This window comes from Herpailurus yagouaroundi, unplaced genomic scaffold (assembly GCF_014898765.1).
Source record: "Herpailurus yagouaroundi ecotype Mexico unplaced genomic scaffold, PumYag 216, whole genome shotgun sequence".
In the NCBI taxonomy this organism is placed as follows: domain Eukaryota; kingdom Metazoa; phylum Chordata; class Mammalia; order Carnivora; family Felidae; genus Herpailurus; species Herpailurus yagouaroundi.
The window spans coordinates 6,261,447-6,279,182 of record NW_024412447.1 but is presented as its reverse complement, the minus strand read 5'-3'; the positions used below and the strand labels follow the sequence as shown (position 1 = coordinate 6,279,182).

Sequence of the window (17,736 nt, the reverse complement as noted above, 5' to 3'; positions counted from 1 at the left end):
ATAGCACTCTGAGATGTATTCAATTTCTAGACATGGGAGAAGGTATCATGACATTCTCAAAAGTGAACAGAATTTTTATTCAATTTGACTTAAAAAATAAATACAAGAAAAAAACTATAAAACGTTGAAAAAAATAAAGGTCTAAATAAATGGAAGGACATTCATGTTCATGGATTGGAAGACATAATGTTGTGAAGGTGGAATTCGGTGCAGTCAGTATCAAAATGCCAGCTGATTTCTTTGCAGAAATTAACAGGCTGATCCTAAAATTTATATAGAAATGCAAGGGACCCAGAATAACCAAAATAATCTAGAAAAAGAACACCAAGGTGGAGGACTCACACTTCCCAATTTCAAAGCCACAGTAATCAAGACATTGTGGTCATGGCATAAGGATAGACTTTTAGATGAATGGAATAGAATTGGGAATCCAGAAATAAACCCAAGCCAATTCATTTTCAACAAGATGCTAAGACCATTCAATAGGGAGAGAGCAGTCTTTCCAGAAAGTAGTTCTGGGACAACTGGATATCCACATGCAAAAGAATGAAGTTGGACCCCTACCTCATACCTTATACAAAAATTAACTCAAAATGGACCGAAGACCTAAATGTAAGAGCTAAAACTGTAAAACTCTGATCTCATCTAGGAAAAATAGGCAAGAATCTTTGTGACTAAATTAGGGAAAGAGTTTTTTACATATGACACCTAAAATACAGGCTACCAAAGAAAAAAACAGATACATGGACTTCATCAAATTTAAAAACATTTGTGCTTCAGAGGGTATTATTAAGAAACTGAAAAGGCAACTCACAGAATGGGTGAAAATATTTGCAAATTACATATCTGATAAAGGATGGGTCTAGTATTCAGAATATTTAAAGAACTCTTACAACTCAACAGTAGAAAGACAACCTAGTTTTTAAAATGGGCCAAGGATTAGAATAGACATTTTTCCAGGCAATATAGAGAAGTGGCCAATAAGCACATCAAAGATGCTTAGCAGGAGCAGCTGGGTGGCTCAGTTGGTTAAGCATCCAACTCTTGATTTCAGCTCAGGTCACGATCTGATGGTTCGTAGGTTTGAGCCCTGCATCAGGCTCTGTGCTGATGCGTGCTCTCTCTTTCTCTCTCAAAGAAACTTAAAAAAAAAAAACAACTTAAAAAGGTGCTCAGCATCATTAGCTATAATGGAAATACAGTTCTAAACCACAGTGAGATACTACCTCCCATACACTAGGTTGGCTAGGATAAAAAAAGGTAATGATAAAATGTTAGAGAAGATCTGGAGACCCTACAGCCCTTATAACCCTGAGAATGTAAAATAGTACAACTGCTTTGGAGAAGAATCTGACCATTCTGCAAAAAGTTAAACACAGGGTGAACATATTACTGGAACTTCTAGTCCTAGGTACATACCCAAGAGAAATGTAAACCTCTATCTACACAAAAACTTGTATATGGATGCTCATAGTGGCGTTATCCATAGTGGCCAAAAGGTGAAAACAACCCAAATGTCCATCAACTGATGAATAGATGAATAGATAAATAGATAAAATAGATAAACAAAATGGGATCTGTCCAAACTATGGCATAGTATTCAGGAATAAAAAGGAAGGAAATACTTACACTTGCTCCAACATGGATGAAGCTTGAAAACATGATGCCAAGTGAAAGAAGCCAGTCACAAAGGACCACATATTGTAGGATTCCATTTATATGGGATGTCCAGGATAGGCAAATCCAGAGAAAGTTGTTGGCTAGATTAGTTGTTGCCTAGGTCTGGGAGTGGGGGTGGTGGGGAGAAATGGGGCAACACTGCAAAAGGATATGGGGTTTCTTTGGGGGAGTGATGAAAATGTTCTAAAATTGCAGTGATAATTGCACAACTGAAAACCATTGAATTTTTCCCTTGTCATGGGCAAACTATGTAAATTATATCTCCAATCTGTTGCAAACTCTCTCTCCTCCCCTCCCCCGCCACGCCACATAGTGGCATATAGCTAGATATTTAGGGTTTATTCTAATGGCTGCGGAGTCATGGGGCTTCTCCCTCCAGTGGCTCTGCCTACAGCTTTGTTAGGGGTGATTGTGGGGGATGTTGTAAACTCAGGAAGCAATAGTGCAGGAAGATTTCAGGCAGGCAGTTTAGGCAAGATGCCAATGTGGACAGTTGCAAATGTGTTGATCTTCTCAGAATCACAACAAATCATATTTCTGTAAACAAAAACTTAGTGCTGAGTCCAAAACTTACTGGAACCTCAGGCAGCAACAGTGGACACTGAATTAAAAAGAAATCTCCAAATCCAGCACCCAGCAGATCAGTTCTTTTCCATGACGTGGTGGATGTTTTCTGAGGGTTCATGAATGTTCATAGTAATTTATATCTGTGTGGCTTTGCAGGTTATGGAGTACTTTCATATTTATCATCTCAGTTAATCTTCACCACCCCTGAAAGGGGTGACAAGAAGCTGTCGTCATTCACATCTGTCAGATGGGGCAACTGCATCCATCTCACAGAGGGCTTTCTGATTTTTTTATTGTGGGAAAATACGCATTACGTAAAATGTCCTCTGTTACCCATTTTGAAGTGTGCGTTTCCGTGGTATTAAACACATACATCATGCTGTGCTTCTACTGGCACCGCCTGTCTCCAGAACTCTTTTCATCTGATAAAACTAAACCATGTCCCCATGAAACACTAACTCCCCAATATCCCTCTTTCCCCTGGCCCCTGGCAACTACTATTCTGCTTTCTGTTTCTGTGATTGTGACTGGTCTAAGTACTTCCTCTTGTAGGTAGAACCATGCAGTATCTGTCTTTTTGTGACTGGCTTTTTTTCACTCAGTTATAATGTCCTCAAAGTTCACCCATGTTGTAGCAGGTGTCTGAATTTCCTTGCTTGTGAAGGCTGGATAAATTTGCGCTGTGTGTAGAGACCACATTTTGTTTATCCATTCCTTTGTCAGTGGACTTGGGTTGCTTTCATGCCACAGCTCTTCTGAATAATGCTATGAACATGGTATACAAGTATCTCTCCAAGACCCTGCTTTCAGTTCTTTTGGGTAAATATTCAGAAGTAGAATTGCTGGATCATATGGTAATTCTATTTTAAATTTTTTGAGGAACCTCTATTATGGCTTTCACATCGGCTGTACCATTTTACATTCCCACCAACAGTGCACAAACGTTCCAGTTTCTCTACATCCTCACCAACACTTGTTATTTCTTGCGTTTTGGATGGCAGCCATCCTAATGGGTGTGAGGTGGTATCTCCTTGTAGTTTTGACTTGCATTTCCCTCATGACTAGTGGTAGTGAGCATCTTCCCATGTGCTTATTGGCCATTTGTATATCTTCCTTGGAGAAATATCTGTTAAAGTCCTTTGCCCATTTTTGGATGATGATGATGATGATGATGATGATGATGATGGTGATGATTAATTATCCCATGGTGTTTTGTGATCACTGAAGTACTATGTTTCAGAGTATTCACCTAAATTGCCCAAGGTCAGATGACTAGTAGGTGGCAGAGGCCCGTCAATGCTACCCAAAGTCAGCCTCCCATCACCTCAGCCCCATACCTCGTAGCTTCAAATTCCTCTTCTTTCTCGTGGATTCTCCGGTCGATGTCAGCTTTAACCTGAGCCAGTTCCAGCTGAATTCGAATCACCTTGCTCTCTTCAACCTGCCAGGAATATAAACATCAGTCTTTCTGGCCAAGTAGGTGCATAGTCCCTGGCCAAGGGTCCAGCCTCCAAGGTGATGGCCACATGGTTACCTCCAGGGAAGATTCCGCTTCCTCCAGGGCCACCTGGAGTTCTTCTTTCTCAATCTCCAATTTTTTCTTCAACTTCTGCAGCTCATGCACACTCCGTCCTCCCTCACCCAGCTGATCAATCAGTTCCTTTATCTCCTCTGAGAAAGGAATATTCTCGTTAATAAGGCACACGAGGACCACCAGCTTCCCAGGGCCATGTCATGTGACACAGACATTCTTACATCAGGGCAGAAGCAGGCACTCCTAGCCTCACTGTATCCAAAGAGAAGCAACATACTCCAAGTCGTAGACTCATGGAGCATCAGGGCTTGGGCATTGGAGAACAGTGAGTTCAAGCTCCTCATTTTACAGATGAGAGGCTGAGGCCCACAAAAGAATGGGTAAGCACTGAACAGCTTGGGGGGCCAGTGCCCAGGACTCCCCAGGCCCATTAGGCCTAAACTCCAGGCCTTCCTTTCTCAGACCCTTTCTCCCCCTCTGCATCCCCCCACCAGGTCTGAAAACCAAGAAAAGGTGGGAGGAGTAGAGCCTTTCTGATCTCCTTCCTCAGTTGGGAGACCTGTTGCCCACCCAGAGGAGCTCCCAGGGACCCACCCAGCACCTTGGAGCAGCCATAAATATCAGCCGCAACCAGAGGTGTCCAAGAAATGTGACTACCTTGACTAATCCATGACCAAACTCCATTCCTACATCAAGCCTCCCTGAGTTCAGAGAAATCTCATTTAATCCAATATCTTCCTGCTTGGGTTTCTAAGTTCCAGGTAGAGTGGAAAGCACTGGGGGCATCATCTAAGTCTCAGCTGTTGGGGTCCATCTGTGCTGATGTCACAGACTCACTCGTAGCCCACATGGCTTCCCGTCGCCTGTCCTGGACATAGTGGCTGTTTCCAGAACATTCTCTACTGCACTGCTCTGGGACTGTGAGGAATGCTGTGATGCTGCCTCACACCCTCTCAGCCCAAGTAAGCTGCTTTGGCCATTCTCCTCCATGGCTCCCACCAGGCTGGGGCTACTTTACTTAATTTCTTTTTAATTTTTTAAAAATTTATTTTTTGAGGGGGAGAGAGAGAGGGAGACACAGAAATCCAAAACAGGCTCCAAGCTCTGAGCTCTCAGCCCAGAGCCCAACACAGGGCCTGAAGTCATGAGCCACAAGATCATGATCTGAGCTGAAGTTGGATGCTTAACTGACTGAGCCACCCAGGTGCCCCTGACTGGGGCTACTTTACAAGGTTTGTTCCCACCTATGCTTCACCGGCCAGGTGAAGTGCGTATTCCTCTGCTCTTAACTCCCAGGTTACTGGGGAGCTTTCTCACCTGCACCAGGAGTTGGAGGTGGGATGGGGGTTAAGGGAGGAGGCAGGACCCTGGGACCTTTAGCAGAACCTAATCAGCAACCGCCTCCTATTTTCTGTCCTCTCCTAGTCCAGGCAACCTTGATCTGGGTGTTCTGGTTGTTTCTCCCCTATCTTAACTCAGGTATTTATATTTAAGACCTTTAGTATTCACACTTTTGAGACTACAGAAGCAGAGCCTTCATACCTCACATGCTGGGCTCTTGAGATTATCCCCTGTGAGCCGACAACTCCCCAGGGAGGGACTCATAGGACCTTGGGCAGGTTTGGGGGACAATCAGGGACCATCTGCCTCTACCCTCCATTGCAGTGACCCTACATCAGGCACCTAACCTGAATTGAGGAAACCCTGTGTTGACTGAGATTTTTGCTGCTCAGCAGAACAGTTCTTGAAAACAAAAAAACAAAACAACAACAAAAAACCCTGACCTATCTTACACAACTGATTTTGTGGTTAGAAATGTGTACCTGCCATAAAAACTCATTAATGCAGTCAAATCCCCATATAGCAAAACATTCTTCAACAGATAGGCACCAATTTTCAAACAACATCCAACAGAACGGAATTCCAGCATGAGACTCCTATGCATAAGAAATCTTGCATGGGTGTATGTTGTGTGCATAGGACAGATGTAAGGGCTCAATACATAAAATCTGTTGAGCCCTCATTTCTGCCAGCTACTCTACTCAGTGAAGATTTTACACACTTTATCTTATTCCAACTGTCTCAACCTTACAAGGAAGACATTATTATTTCCCCAATTTACAGATGAGGAAACTGAGGCACAGAAAGGTTAAGTAACTCACCTGCTCGAAGTCATGTTGCTGAGTGCCCAAGTGCTTCTACAAATTGCTTGCCAGGCAGTTGGCATTTATTGTGTGTACCTACTATGTGCCAGGTACTCAAACATGTGATGCGCTCAGGAGGAGGGAGACCCTGCCTGGGTCTTTGTCCCTGCCCTCAGACTCACCCTGCAGAGTCTTGTTCTCCTTCTTCACCGACTCAAGGTGCTCCAGGGACTCCTCATAGGCGGTCTTGATCTTGAAGCTCTCGGTCATGTACATGCGGCACTCCTTCTGCGCACTGTCCACTTCCACCTGCAGCTCTTCGCACTTCTGCTGCCACTCGGCCAGCATCTTGTCAAAGACCCGCTGCTTCTTGTCCAGGGCAGCAGCCGCAGCATTGGCCTGGGGAGAGGTGGGGATGATGGTCTCCGGGGATTCTGACTCTCCAGCCCCTTCCTCTGCTTCTGCCCTCCTCCCTGCCTTCCCCAGCCCTCCCTAGTAACTCTGGTGACCACAGATTTCTTGGGGATTGGGATATAATTCAACATTTATAGCGCAAGCACAGGGCAAGGAGCCTGGAAAGAGTTACCCTCCAGTTCTAAAACTCCTACTACTAGATATGTGACCTTGGGCAGTCCATTTTATCTTCCCAGGCTAGGATTTTCTTAGGTGTATGATGAGGGATCTGGGCCACAGTGGCCTTCCCAGATTTATAACATTCACCCAACCCCCAGTAACATTTTTCTCTATGACTTACTAATACCTGTTACATGTCATTGTCCAACTCAGAGATGGGTTTGGTGTTATTTTTCTTGTGAATCAAAGCTGATTATTTTCAGACCTTATTTTTCATAGACCTTTCCTCCTTTTCATAAGTGTCCAGCAACTATGTATTTATTTTTTAATGTTTATTTTTTGAGAGAGAGAGAGACAGAGCGTAAGCTGGGGAGGGGCAGAGAGTGAGAGAGAGTGAGAGAGACACAGAATCTGAAGCAGGCTCCAGGCTCTGAGCTGTCAGCCAGAGCCCTATGTGGGGCTCCAACTCACGAACTGTGACATGACCTGTGCCGAAGTTGGATGCTTAACCGACTGAGCCACCCAGGCACTCCAGCAACTATGTATTTATTGCTGTGCAATACTGGATTTTGTAAATTTCTGCTTCATTTCTTAATTTTGGAGGAGCAAAACCTTTTCAGGTTTTGGGGCTATTTTCCTGAAGCCTCTCACATGGATATGCCCCTCTGCCCCTCACCACTGGCATGAAGCAGTTGCCCTGAAACACCAAGACCAGGTTCCTGTGTACCAGTTGAAATCTTAATTTGGCTGAAGTCTGGCAAATCAGTCTGAACCAGGGATGCAAACAGGAATATTTAGCCACACAAAGTGTGTGTTATGTGGTTTGTGTGAGGAAAAGGGGAACAGAGACGATAGGTTGCATGACTTCCTGGGACTGTTTTGTCCTCACCACAGAGCTATTTGAATAGCGACCTGTTGGGTGTTAAGATTGCAGAATTATGAGTATATAAACACATTTGCAGGCAAGAGCCTGTGTTCGGTGGGCCTGAATACAGACCCTGTGCTCCATCCTGTTGGGCCACCTGTTTTTTTCTTGGTAAGCCCAGACATGTGACGGTTTCCAACAGTTCCCTGGGGTCCCTTGGACCCAGCAAATAGGCAGCCTTCGAACATTTTGACCCCCTGACCTTCTCCAAGTCGATGGTGAGGTCCTCGATTTCTGCCTGGAGTCGCTGTTTATTTTTCTCAAGGGAGGCAGCCCTGGCCTGGGCGGCTTCGGCTGTCTCTTCTGCTTCCTGGAGTCTGGCGGCCAGTTTCCTCCTGTGGGTGAGGGCAAGAGAGGCCATCAAGGAAACATAGAAGCCCATGGGCTAGGGGGCTGTGTTTGTGGTCCTGAGCTCTGGGGTCACAGTGGAGAAGATGCAGACAAAATGGAGAGTATTAGAGGAAAGCAACCACTGTCTGTCCGTCCATCCATCCATCCAACAATTATGTATTGTTTCTACTCTATCAGGTATTGTTACAGGCGTTCGAAAAACAGCACTGAATAAAAACAGACTAAGACTCCTGCCTTCACAAAACATCTGTTCTAGACGAGGGATAGACCTAGAGACAGAAGCACCATGGAGAAAGTAAAGCAGGGAGAGGAACACATGAGCGGAGGCCGGAGGGAGAGGAGGGCAAGGACCCTGTGGGTGTCTGGGGAAGAAGGTCCAGGCAGAGAGAGGTGAGGGATTGAGATCTAGAGTGAGCTTTGGGGTGGGACCAGGCAGCTGCTGGCCACTCTCAGCAGAAAATAGAAAAGGGCCAGAGCTCAGGAGCTGGAGGCTACAGGAAGGCAGATTTAGGCTCAATGTATGAAGAAGACCTTCTGATAAGAGATTTACGTCAGCTGGAGGGCTCTGTGCTTATCCCTGTCATGTCACCACAAATTTCCAGGGGGCGAGCAAGACAGGCAAGCAGGCTGGGGTACCCTCCCTGCCGGGTGCCTGGTGGCTCACATGCAGGGCTTCCCATGGGCAAGCAAGCCAGCCTGTTCTACAAGACGGTGGCTCTGAGCCACATTCACGTGTCCACTCTTACTTCCTCAGGCCCAGAAGGCAGAATGTCCACCACTCTAGTTTGCAAATGAGGAAGAAGGCTTGCAAGCTTTGAGGGCATTCAGCACAGAGCTGGGGAACCAGCAGAGTGAGGACCTTCGGGAATGTGGTCTGAGCCCTCCCAACATCACCCAGAGGCCCCGCCACAGACCTAGCAGACCTGTGGAAGCTTCCTGAGCACTTTAAGGGCAGAGAAACCCTGCCTGGAGGTGGAGGCCCTGTTCTTGACTTCCTTGCAGAAGCCTGAGCACTTTCATGCTGACATGTAGAAATCCTTGAGGATGGAACCCAAAGGCTGACAGTGGCTACTTTGCTAAGGGCACAAAGTGGGCTCTCCTATCTAGACACACATCCCCTCCCGGCCCCCACTTTAAGAGGAGCCTGTGCTCAGGTCATGATGTCACAGTTCATGAGTTTGAGCCCCACATCAGGCTCTGTGCAGACAGCTTAGAGCCTGGACCCCGCATCGAGGTCTGTGTCTCCCTGTCTGCCCCTCTCCCACTCACACTCTGTTTCTCTCTCCCTCAAAAGTAAATAAACATTAAAGAAAATTTTAAGAGGGGGCGCCTGGGTGGCTCAGTCGGTTGAGAATCTGACTTTGGCTCAGGTCATGATCTTGCGGTCTGTGAGTTCGAGCCCCGCGTCGGGCTCTGTGCTGACAGCTCGGAGCCTGGAGCCTGCTTCGGATTCTGTCTCCCTCTCTCTCTGCCCCTCCCCCGCTCATGCTCTCTCTCTTTCTCTGTCAGAAATAAATAAACATTAAAAAAAATTTTTTTTTTTAAATTTTAAGAGGAGACTGTGAACTGCTTTCTCCTGGACGTGACCCTGGCCTCAGCAAGTGTCTGATGTGGTCAGACCACCAGCACCACCCACACCCCAGCCTTCCCAGCTCTCTGGCACAGGGTCACACTCACTTGGTCTCCTCCAGCTCCTCGGTCCTCTGGATGGCATCCGTCTCATACTTGGTCCTCCAGGTGGTCACCTCAGTGTTGAGCTTGGACACGAGGCGCTGCAGCTCTGACTTGCCTCCCTGCTCCTCCTCCAGCTGCTCCTTCACCAGGTCCAGGTCATGCTTCGTGTTGGCAAGACTCACCATGGCCGTGCTGCGAGACTGTGGGGACCAGCGGAGGCCATCAGAGGCCCCGCTGGTCTCTGTGGACCCCAGGGCCATTGCTTAGACATCCGCAGCATTGGATTGACAGTGCAGCAAGTAAAGGGGGAAAGGACACTGATTCTACAACCCAGGCCATCAGGGTTTATTTTCCTCATTTTGTTCCAATTACTGTCCACGAGGATATGGGAGTTCATCACTTTCATTTAGTCATACACGTAGCATATTACAGTTTTGTAGTTGACTTAAAAAAATTTTTTTAATGCTTTTATTCATTTTTGAAAGAGAGCCAGCGAGAGAGAGCAAGCATGAGCCAGGGAGGGGCAGAGAAAGAGGGGGACAGAGGATCTGAAGCAGTCTCTGCACCGACAGCAGTGAGCCTAATGTAGGGCTCAAACTCACAAACGCGAGATAATAGCCTGAGCTGAAGTCAGGTGCTCAACCAACTGAGCCACCTAGGCACCACTTTTCTTTAAAAAAAAAAAAAAAAATTTTTTTTTAATTATTATTTTTTAATGTTTTTTATTTATTTTTGAGACAGAGAGAGACAGAGCATGAGCAGGAGAGGGGCAGAGAGAGAAGGAGACACAGAATCCAAAGCAGGCTCCAGGCTCCGAGCTGTCAGCACAGAGCCTGACGTGGGGCTCGAGGTCACAAACCACGAGATCACGACCTGAGCCGAAGTCGGACGCTTAACCGACTGAGCCACCCAGGTGCCCCTAGGTACCACTTTTCATGTTCCTTCTACATCTTCATAACCTGTAACTTTCTTCAGGAAGGTAGCTCTGTCGCCCCCACCCCATCACCAAACAAACCTTGGATTCTTCATCCAGCTGCCTCTTGTAATCGTCCACCTGCGACGTCAGTGATGTCTTTATCCGCAGGATTTGATTGAGCCGGCTCTGTGATTCTTCATACTCCCGGCTCAGTTCACCATTTTCAGCTGGGCAGGAAGGGGAATGGGAGAAATAGTGGATGAAAAACTGGCTCCCCAGCCAGATCCTAAGCTATCCCAGTGCATCGTTCTCAAAGTACCCAATAAATATGATGACTTGGCCAAGTGGGCTGGAAGGGGGAGCAATGGCGAACCGTTGCCGGCCGCCTAAAGTAAGCGAGCCCAGGAGGGGAGCAGTTGTCCAAACATTGCTGACATCCAGGTGTCTTGCATGAGGTACAGGGCTCCAGATAACGAAGTCCCAGCCCCGGCACGAGATCCCGCAAGGAAGTTTGAAGGAAACAGTGGGGCAGAGAGCCTTTACTTTGAAAATGTAATTGTCAGGGTCCCAGAACGTATGCTCCTGTCATCTGTGAACTGATTGTGGGGGCTGGAGGCCAGGAAGACGTGCGTGAGCCGGAGAGCACGAGCGAGCTTGAGTCCTGCCCTGTAAGTCATTCTGGTTTTGTGGCGTTACCTCGTCCCGCTGAGCTTCACTTTTCTTATCCATCAAAGGGAATATTGATTTTAGAAAGTATTCAGGATGAGGGAAATAAGGCCAAAGGATGCCAGCGGGTTCTCTGGGGTCACACTGCAACGTGGTCTAACTGGCCTGAGGAGTGTTTACTTCTCTCAGGGAGTATGTGTCTGTGAGGGCCCAGCCTCTGCAAGGTTAGGTGTTAAGTGAATAGTGATAAGTCACAAATTATTTTTGTCCTAGGATGCAAAGGATTTCTTCTGGTAAGAAACAAAACAAAACCAAGAGGCTGCAGTATTACTGTGTGGTAGGACATTAACCTGTTCTGCCTCTAACTTAGCAAAGTTATTGAAGCTTCCCTTCCCCCAAATGACTGTAAATCTCTGTCCTTCAAATGCCCCTTGAGGGCAAGTTCACCATTTTCTGGCTCCCTTACTGGTGACACATGTTTGCTCTTAATATGTGGATCATGTTTTAAAATGTTTAAAAACTGAATTTTGTCTACTGCCCCTCCTGCTGATCTCGCAGGGTGGTTGAGACAACTGATAGGGAAATGCTTTGAATAGTGTCACTTGTTTTATGTTGCAAAGATGCTGCTTGGGGCACTCCATGGGTGGAATCAGATCTCCTGTCTCATCACAGCGGGTGTGAAGTTTCCAAGGCCGAGAAAGCTCCGGGAAGAGGACATGGGTACTCTTTCGGTTTCCTTGAGCATCCCTGTTCTGTTCCACACACTGTTCCTCGGGAAGCTGCAGGGAGAGGCATGCTCACCTTGCAGGCGGGTCCTGATGGCATTGATTTCTGCCTGGTTTCGCTCCAGCTCAGCCACCTTGGCGTTGGCTTCTGCTAAACTGTCTTCCAGCTTTCGGATGTGGGCCTCGGCATTCATCTGCTCAAGGAAGATGTACCCAGTGGGGAAATGGAGAAGCCAGGCCAAACCCTCCCTGCTTTCCACCTGGGTTCCCCTAGTGCAGCCTCCTAGACTACCTCCCTCGTCCTTCTAGAACGTGCCTATCTCAGAACCATCTCCCCCGATCCCCCTCGCCCTGCCCCACCTTATCATTTCTATACATAAACTTAGAGTCTTTGGGTTGGCACACAGACCCTCACTCTCTGGCCCATCCCCCTTTTCTAACCACTCTGGACCCCTGAGGACTTCACCCAGTAAGAAAATGCAATGCGCCAATTTAAGAAAAAAATACTAGCCTTAGTTCCAGGGTGTGCAGATAAAATGGGAACTGTGAAGATGCCTCATGAGTGTCTGAAGTTTGGAGATACTGGTTGGCTGAGCCAGGGACCCCAAAGCATCATCCTTGCTCACCCTTGGAGCCCCCTTTCCCTCATGTCACAAGAAGGCTTTTTCTGTGGCAGCTGCTTGATAAATGCGTGTTGAATGGCTTACTCGCTTTTCCTTCTTGCCATGTATCACTTTTTCATTATGGTGATGCATGCATTTCTGTTGTCACTCTTCCTAGTCTGTCACGTTTATTGATCTTTTCTTATGTGCCAGGAACTGTTGAAGCCCTCACAACAGCTCTGTGATGCAGGGATTATTATTGTCTCCATTTTACAGAAGAGCACAGTTAGATTATGAACTTGGCCAAGGTTATACACCTTCCTGTGGGATCTGTGACGGGCTCATCTCGATTCCCTTCACAACATCTAGAACATGCCCCGGGCTTGCTGGGGGCTTGGGGAATATGTGTGAAGCAGCCAGATGCTGGGGCACGTCCCTGTGACTCGGGGGGGGGGTCTCCCCACCTCACCTTGGACTTCTGCACCGTCTCCATGCTGGCGTTGAGGTCGTCGATCTCAGCCTTCATGACTTGCTTGTCCTTCTCCAGCTTGGCCTTGACCCTCTGCAGGTTCTCCACGTGCTCCGTCAGCTCAGCCATGGAGTCCGTGTGCTTCTTGCGCAGTGTGGAGGCCGCTGCCTCACTCTGCAGGGCCGCCTCCTCCAGCTCCCGCCTCAGCTTTAGCAGCTCTGCCTCCCGCTTGCGGTTCTGCTCAATCTGGGAGAGAGAAGCAGGGCTTTAGCAGAACTGACCGGCACTGGTCTCCTTAGGGCAGACGCTGCCCGCCTGCTCAGTGGTGCCCCGATATTTCTGCGCCCCTGTAATAGGATGTCTTGATTGAGATGTCAGTCCCGAGCCTCTGGGTGGATTGCCCATAGGATTTGTTTAGATGGTGTTGTGTGTCCAATTGTGCCCCCCGAGAAGATATGTTCAGTTCTTAACCCCAGATACCTGTGGATGGAAACAGGGTCTTTGCAGATGTAAACAAGGTAAAATGTCATACTGAACTAGGGAGGCCCCTAACCCAATGGCTGGTTGCCCTTATAAGGGGAGAGATTTGGATCCAGGGAGACCCATAAGAAGGCCATGTGACCATGAAGGCGGAGGTTGGGGTGATTCAGCTACAAGCAAGGAACACCAAGGATTGCCAGCAACCCACCAGAAGGCAGGGGAGAGTCCTGGGACAGATTTCCCCCTGGGCTTCCAGAAGGAGCCTGCCAGGTAGGCCCTGCTCCAAGGCTCCCAATGTCACAGCCCCATGACCCTGCTTCCTCCCATCCCTCTGGTGCCCTACATCTGTCCCGTCGTCTTCACTTTCCCTGCATTGCTGGATGTAGTCCTTTCTTGATGCCTCTCACTCAAACCACCTGGGATGATTTTGTTTCCTCCCAGGACCCTGACCATAGCCGCATACCAGCTTTGGTTCTCAGCACTCCCCCCTACAACAAGCAGCCTGAGGCCAGGATGGTGAGGGAGTGGGGTGTGCAGTCCAGGGAGCCTCGGGAAAGGATGCCTAGCCTTCCAGTGCTAAGGGACCCCATCCACTTTCCTTCTCTCAGCCCTGACCCAGGGGCCACATTTGTAAGCGACCTGACTATCCAGAATTAGAAGGAGAATTTCAAGCTTCTGTCAGTCTCCGTGATGCCTTTATGTGAGTTGGAGGAAGAGGCATTCCACACCAGAGGCCCAACTTGGATTCCGGCCCTGGCAGTATGGGGTCACCCCTCTGTATTAACCATGTCTTTATTTTCTGTATTCTTATGCCTTGTCCTCTTGGGGTTTTGCTGACCCTGGACAACAGCCCCCTCCCAGGGTAAGCTAACTCCTAGAGATAGCAAACAGCTAGATTTCCAGTGCAAAGCAACCAGTCTAGAGCCCACACCTCCAGCTCCTCCTCTCTGGGGTGCTCATACTCTCAGCCACTGCCCCCTGCTCTCATTACCCCCATGGTCAGGTACCAACTGGGCTCAGCCCCGGTGCCCCAGAGCCGTGAAATTATCCAAACTAACCAGTCCTAAGCCTGCTTCCTCTGCCTTATCCGTTCCTTCCTCAGAAACCACAATAAAGGCTCTTGCCTGTAATTCTCCCCTGCCTCTGCCGCTACTGACCCTGCTGCTTCCCGTGTGGCCCTGCATGGCACGCCCCGTCTTAGGAACTGCGACAGACTGTCTGCACAGTGGCAGTCCTTCCCCTAATCGGCTGGCATTACCTCAGCTCACATTTTCTGAAAGACACGTTATATCTTACAACGTCTGCCCTCTGCATTCAGTCCCGTTCCCCGTCTGTCCTCACCACTGAGCTAAGGATCCCCAGGAGAGAGGGGACCAAACCAGCCCCTCTCTGGCCTCTTCTTTATTATTAATTGTTCTCTCCTCAAGTTAGCCCCAGGAATTCAGCAGCAACTAACTGACTGGTCCTATTCTCACTGCTTCTCATCCAGCAGTTTTTTTTTTTTTTCTCCCTGAAGGCAGGCAGGAACTGGGGTCCCTGGGCCCGTCCCCTCCACAAGGATGGTACCTGAGCAGACGTGGCTCCCCCAGCCTCTTCCAGCCTGTCACTGAGGTCTTCAAGATCCCGGGACAGGTCGCTGCGTTGTTTCTCCACCTGGGGGTGGGGAGGTTGGGTGACCGTGATGGGGAGCCATGTGGGAGCCCCTCCCTCTGGTGAAGACTGCAGTGACCGCATGGTGTCTGTGGGGCTGGGGGCCCGCACTTTGGGAGCTCTGCACTCTGCCTGCCACCCCACACACTCGGTGAAGGATGTCTCTGTCCTCCTCCCTGCACTGGGTGGGTCTCCCTGCCCATCCTACCTCCGGCCCCCATTTGGCTGAATCTGGAGTTTAGGTGCGTGACGATTCCTCTCCCACTGGCTCTCTGGCCTCATCCTCATCTAAAGCCTCCTTCCACTCTTTGCTGGTCCTTTAACATCTTTGTACCTGTGCAGGGAGGTGCCGTCTCATTCCCTCCGTCTAGACATTCTTTCCCTCGTCAGCCTGTTGAGTTCAGTTCTCCGAGTTCCCAGGCTCATGTTGTCTCCTCTGCCTGCGCTAGGTGGGGCCACGCCACGAATCGTATCTTTACGCCTTACGTCCTAATTAATACTGCACCTGTAGCACAGTGCCTGATGCACGGTAGGGGCTCAGGAAACAGCGAGGGCCTTTTCAGTTGGAAACCTGCCCCTCCCCTCTGGTGCTTTCCTGAGTGGAGTGTCTACTTATGGTTGGATCGTGGCTGGCACTGGGTCCTTAGACTCAAGTTCATTTACCTTGGCTCTCATTGCCCTCTCAGCTTCCAGTTCTTCCTCCAGCTCCTCAATTCGGGCCTAGCAGACAAATCGGTGGGGGTGGAGGGGTGGGATTTATCTCTTCTGTGTGAAGTTACAGACTTACCCACTTGACCTTTTAGTAGGGAAGTGATGGAAAGGGGCTGAGCATGTGATGGACACTGTCAAAAGCAGAGGGAAACAGGGCACCGAGAGTATGTGCAATGGTCCTGAGGCAGGGGAGAGGCTGGGGTATGAGACCCCTCAAGGAGCCAGCATGGCTAGGGAGTGGGGGGCAGGGACGCTGGGTGACAAGGTCAGGGAGGGGGCAGGGGCAGATGGTGGAGGGCCTTGTCCTCATAGTGGGGGCGTTGACTTTAAGCCTGCATGAGGCGAATGTGGATCAGTGTCAAGGACTCTGGGGCAGCCTTGCTCCTCAGGAAACCCGGGCGGCCAAGCAGCTGATGGGGGCCAAGGTGCCTGGAAGGGCGTTTCAAAAGGAGAGTTGCGCCTTCTCGGTCCTGAACACACCTGATGCTCCTTCAGTTTCCGCTGGAGTGTGGAATTCAGAGACTGCTCATCCTCGTACTTGGAGTTGACAGAATTGATTTCCATATCCCTCCTGCAAGAGAAGGTGTGATCTGAGGAGGAGCTCTGAGGGGATACCAGCCAGCTGGTGAGGGAACAGAACCTGGGCTACCGGAGGAGGCCTTGAACCTGCTGAAACCCATTCATCCCCTAACCCCCTGACCCTCTGCGGTGACAGCCCAGAAGGTCTCGCCCTACAAAAGCCCTCAGAATCTGCTGCACAGGCCTCCCACTCACTCATGCATTTGTTAATCTGGCACACGTTTATTGACTATCTACTATTGCCGGATGCTGTTTGGGGCTCCAGGGACACATCCGTGAGTAAACCAGACAGAAATCGCTGCCCTGGTGAGCTTACATTCTAGGGGCTCCAGAATCACATGGGCGCTTTGCCTTTTTAGGGAAAATTTTCTTCCAAAAACTTTCCATAAAAGGCTGTCTCCTTCTGATATGTAGGTTGCACGTGTCAAGGAGCCATGTGTGAGAACTAAGACACCAGACCAAGTAGGTGAGCAGGATGGTCAAGGTCACATGCAGCTTCTGGGTGTGCCACAGAAGAAATGAGCCGCGATGCGGCATTAGCCACACGCGTCTCACAGCAGCTGGTGGAGCTGTCAAACTGCCTTGGTAAAATGTACTTCAAAGTTGTGTCGTCCAAATTCTGCCCCCTGAAAGCTTGTCCATCTCCTAATCTCCATCCCCTCAGCCTCTTGCTTTAGTTCAGGTTTATACCTGGACTATTGCAGTAGCCTTCCGGTTGCCTTCCTGCTTCCAGTTTTTCTCCGCTCCACCTGTCCCCCATAGTTACTGCCGCAGTGATATTGAAATACCCCTCGACTCCTTGTGATCTTTGAAAGCCCAGCTTACAGGTTTCTGCCAAGACTCCCTGCCTATTGGGGAGGGGCATTGCTCAGTACCAGCCCCCTTTCTGGCGCCCAGCTGGCCCTGTGTGAGGCTAGGAGCTCCCTGTGGATGGGCAGTGCCTACTGTCCCCTCCCTATGTGCTCTGTAGCAGGCACCGTGCCTGGCACATAGCGGGTATTAGGGATGTGCGTTAATACATGCGAAGCCCTCAGCGCGGTGCCTGGCACCTGGTACCACACAGAAAGTGCTAATGTTATGGATGAAATGAATGACAGCATGGGCGTACTTTTTCACCACTTCCTCGAGGTCCAGCTTGGACCGCTCCATCTCGTTGAGGTTGTCAATGGTTATCTTCAGGTCACTCTCAGCCTTCCGACGGGCCTTCTCCACCTCCGCCCGGATTTTCTTTTCTTGTTCCCAGTTATCCTCCAGCTGCAGAAACAAGAAGAGCGAGAGAAAACGAGTGTGTTGAGGGGAGCGGGGTGAGTCTGAGGCCAGAATGCAATTGAGGAACCAGACTGGGCCTGGTTCCTTAGCTGTGGCAACAGAAAGGCCCTCATTTCCTCATGGGGGACATGTCAGTCCAATTCCCCAAATGTATCTGAGGACCCTGGGCCCCATGACAGACCTGGCCCTTGAGCTATAGAACTGGCCCCAGCAACAGGGCA

General features: G+C 49.2%; 2 protein-coding genes across 5 annotated transcripts in view; one reads left to right on the top strand and one right to left on the bottom strand.

The window, feature by feature from the left end:
* The window catches only part of KPNA7 (karyopherin subunit alpha 7), a 122,346-nt gene that overhangs the window by 24,064 nt on the left and 80,546 nt on the right, over positions 1 to 17,736 (top strand). The gene's annotated exons all lie outside the window — the stretch shown is intronic.
* The window catches only part of MYH16 (myosin heavy chain 16), a 61,927-nt gene that overhangs the window by 10,196 nt on the left and 33,995 nt on the right, over positions 1 to 17,736 (bottom strand). For all 3 annotated transcript variants that reach the window (XM_040455899.1, XM_040455898.1, XM_040455897.1), the window contains 12 exons: positions 17,355 to 17,500; positions 16,148 to 16,238; positions 15,620 to 15,676; positions 14,873 to 14,959; positions 12,827 to 13,072; positions 11,832 to 11,949; positions 10,464 to 10,591; positions 9,452 to 9,648; positions 7,626 to 7,758; positions 6,108 to 6,324; positions 3,782 to 3,918; positions 3,585 to 3,688 (listed from right to left, as the gene is read on the bottom strand). In XM_040455899.1, the coding sequence (XP_040311833.1) occupies positions 3,585 to 3,688; positions 3,782 to 3,918; positions 6,108 to 6,324; positions 7,626 to 7,758; positions 9,452 to 9,648; positions 10,464 to 10,591; positions 11,832 to 11,949; positions 12,827 to 13,072; positions 14,873 to 14,959; positions 15,620 to 15,676; positions 16,148 to 16,238; positions 17,355 to 17,500 (1,661 nt within the window). The remainder of the gene's footprint in view (positions 1 to 3,584; positions 3,689 to 3,781; positions 3,919 to 6,107; positions 6,325 to 7,625; positions 7,759 to 9,451; positions 9,649 to 10,463; positions 10,592 to 11,831; positions 11,950 to 12,826; positions 13,073 to 14,872; positions 14,960 to 15,619; positions 15,677 to 16,147; positions 16,239 to 17,354; positions 17,501 to 17,736) is intronic.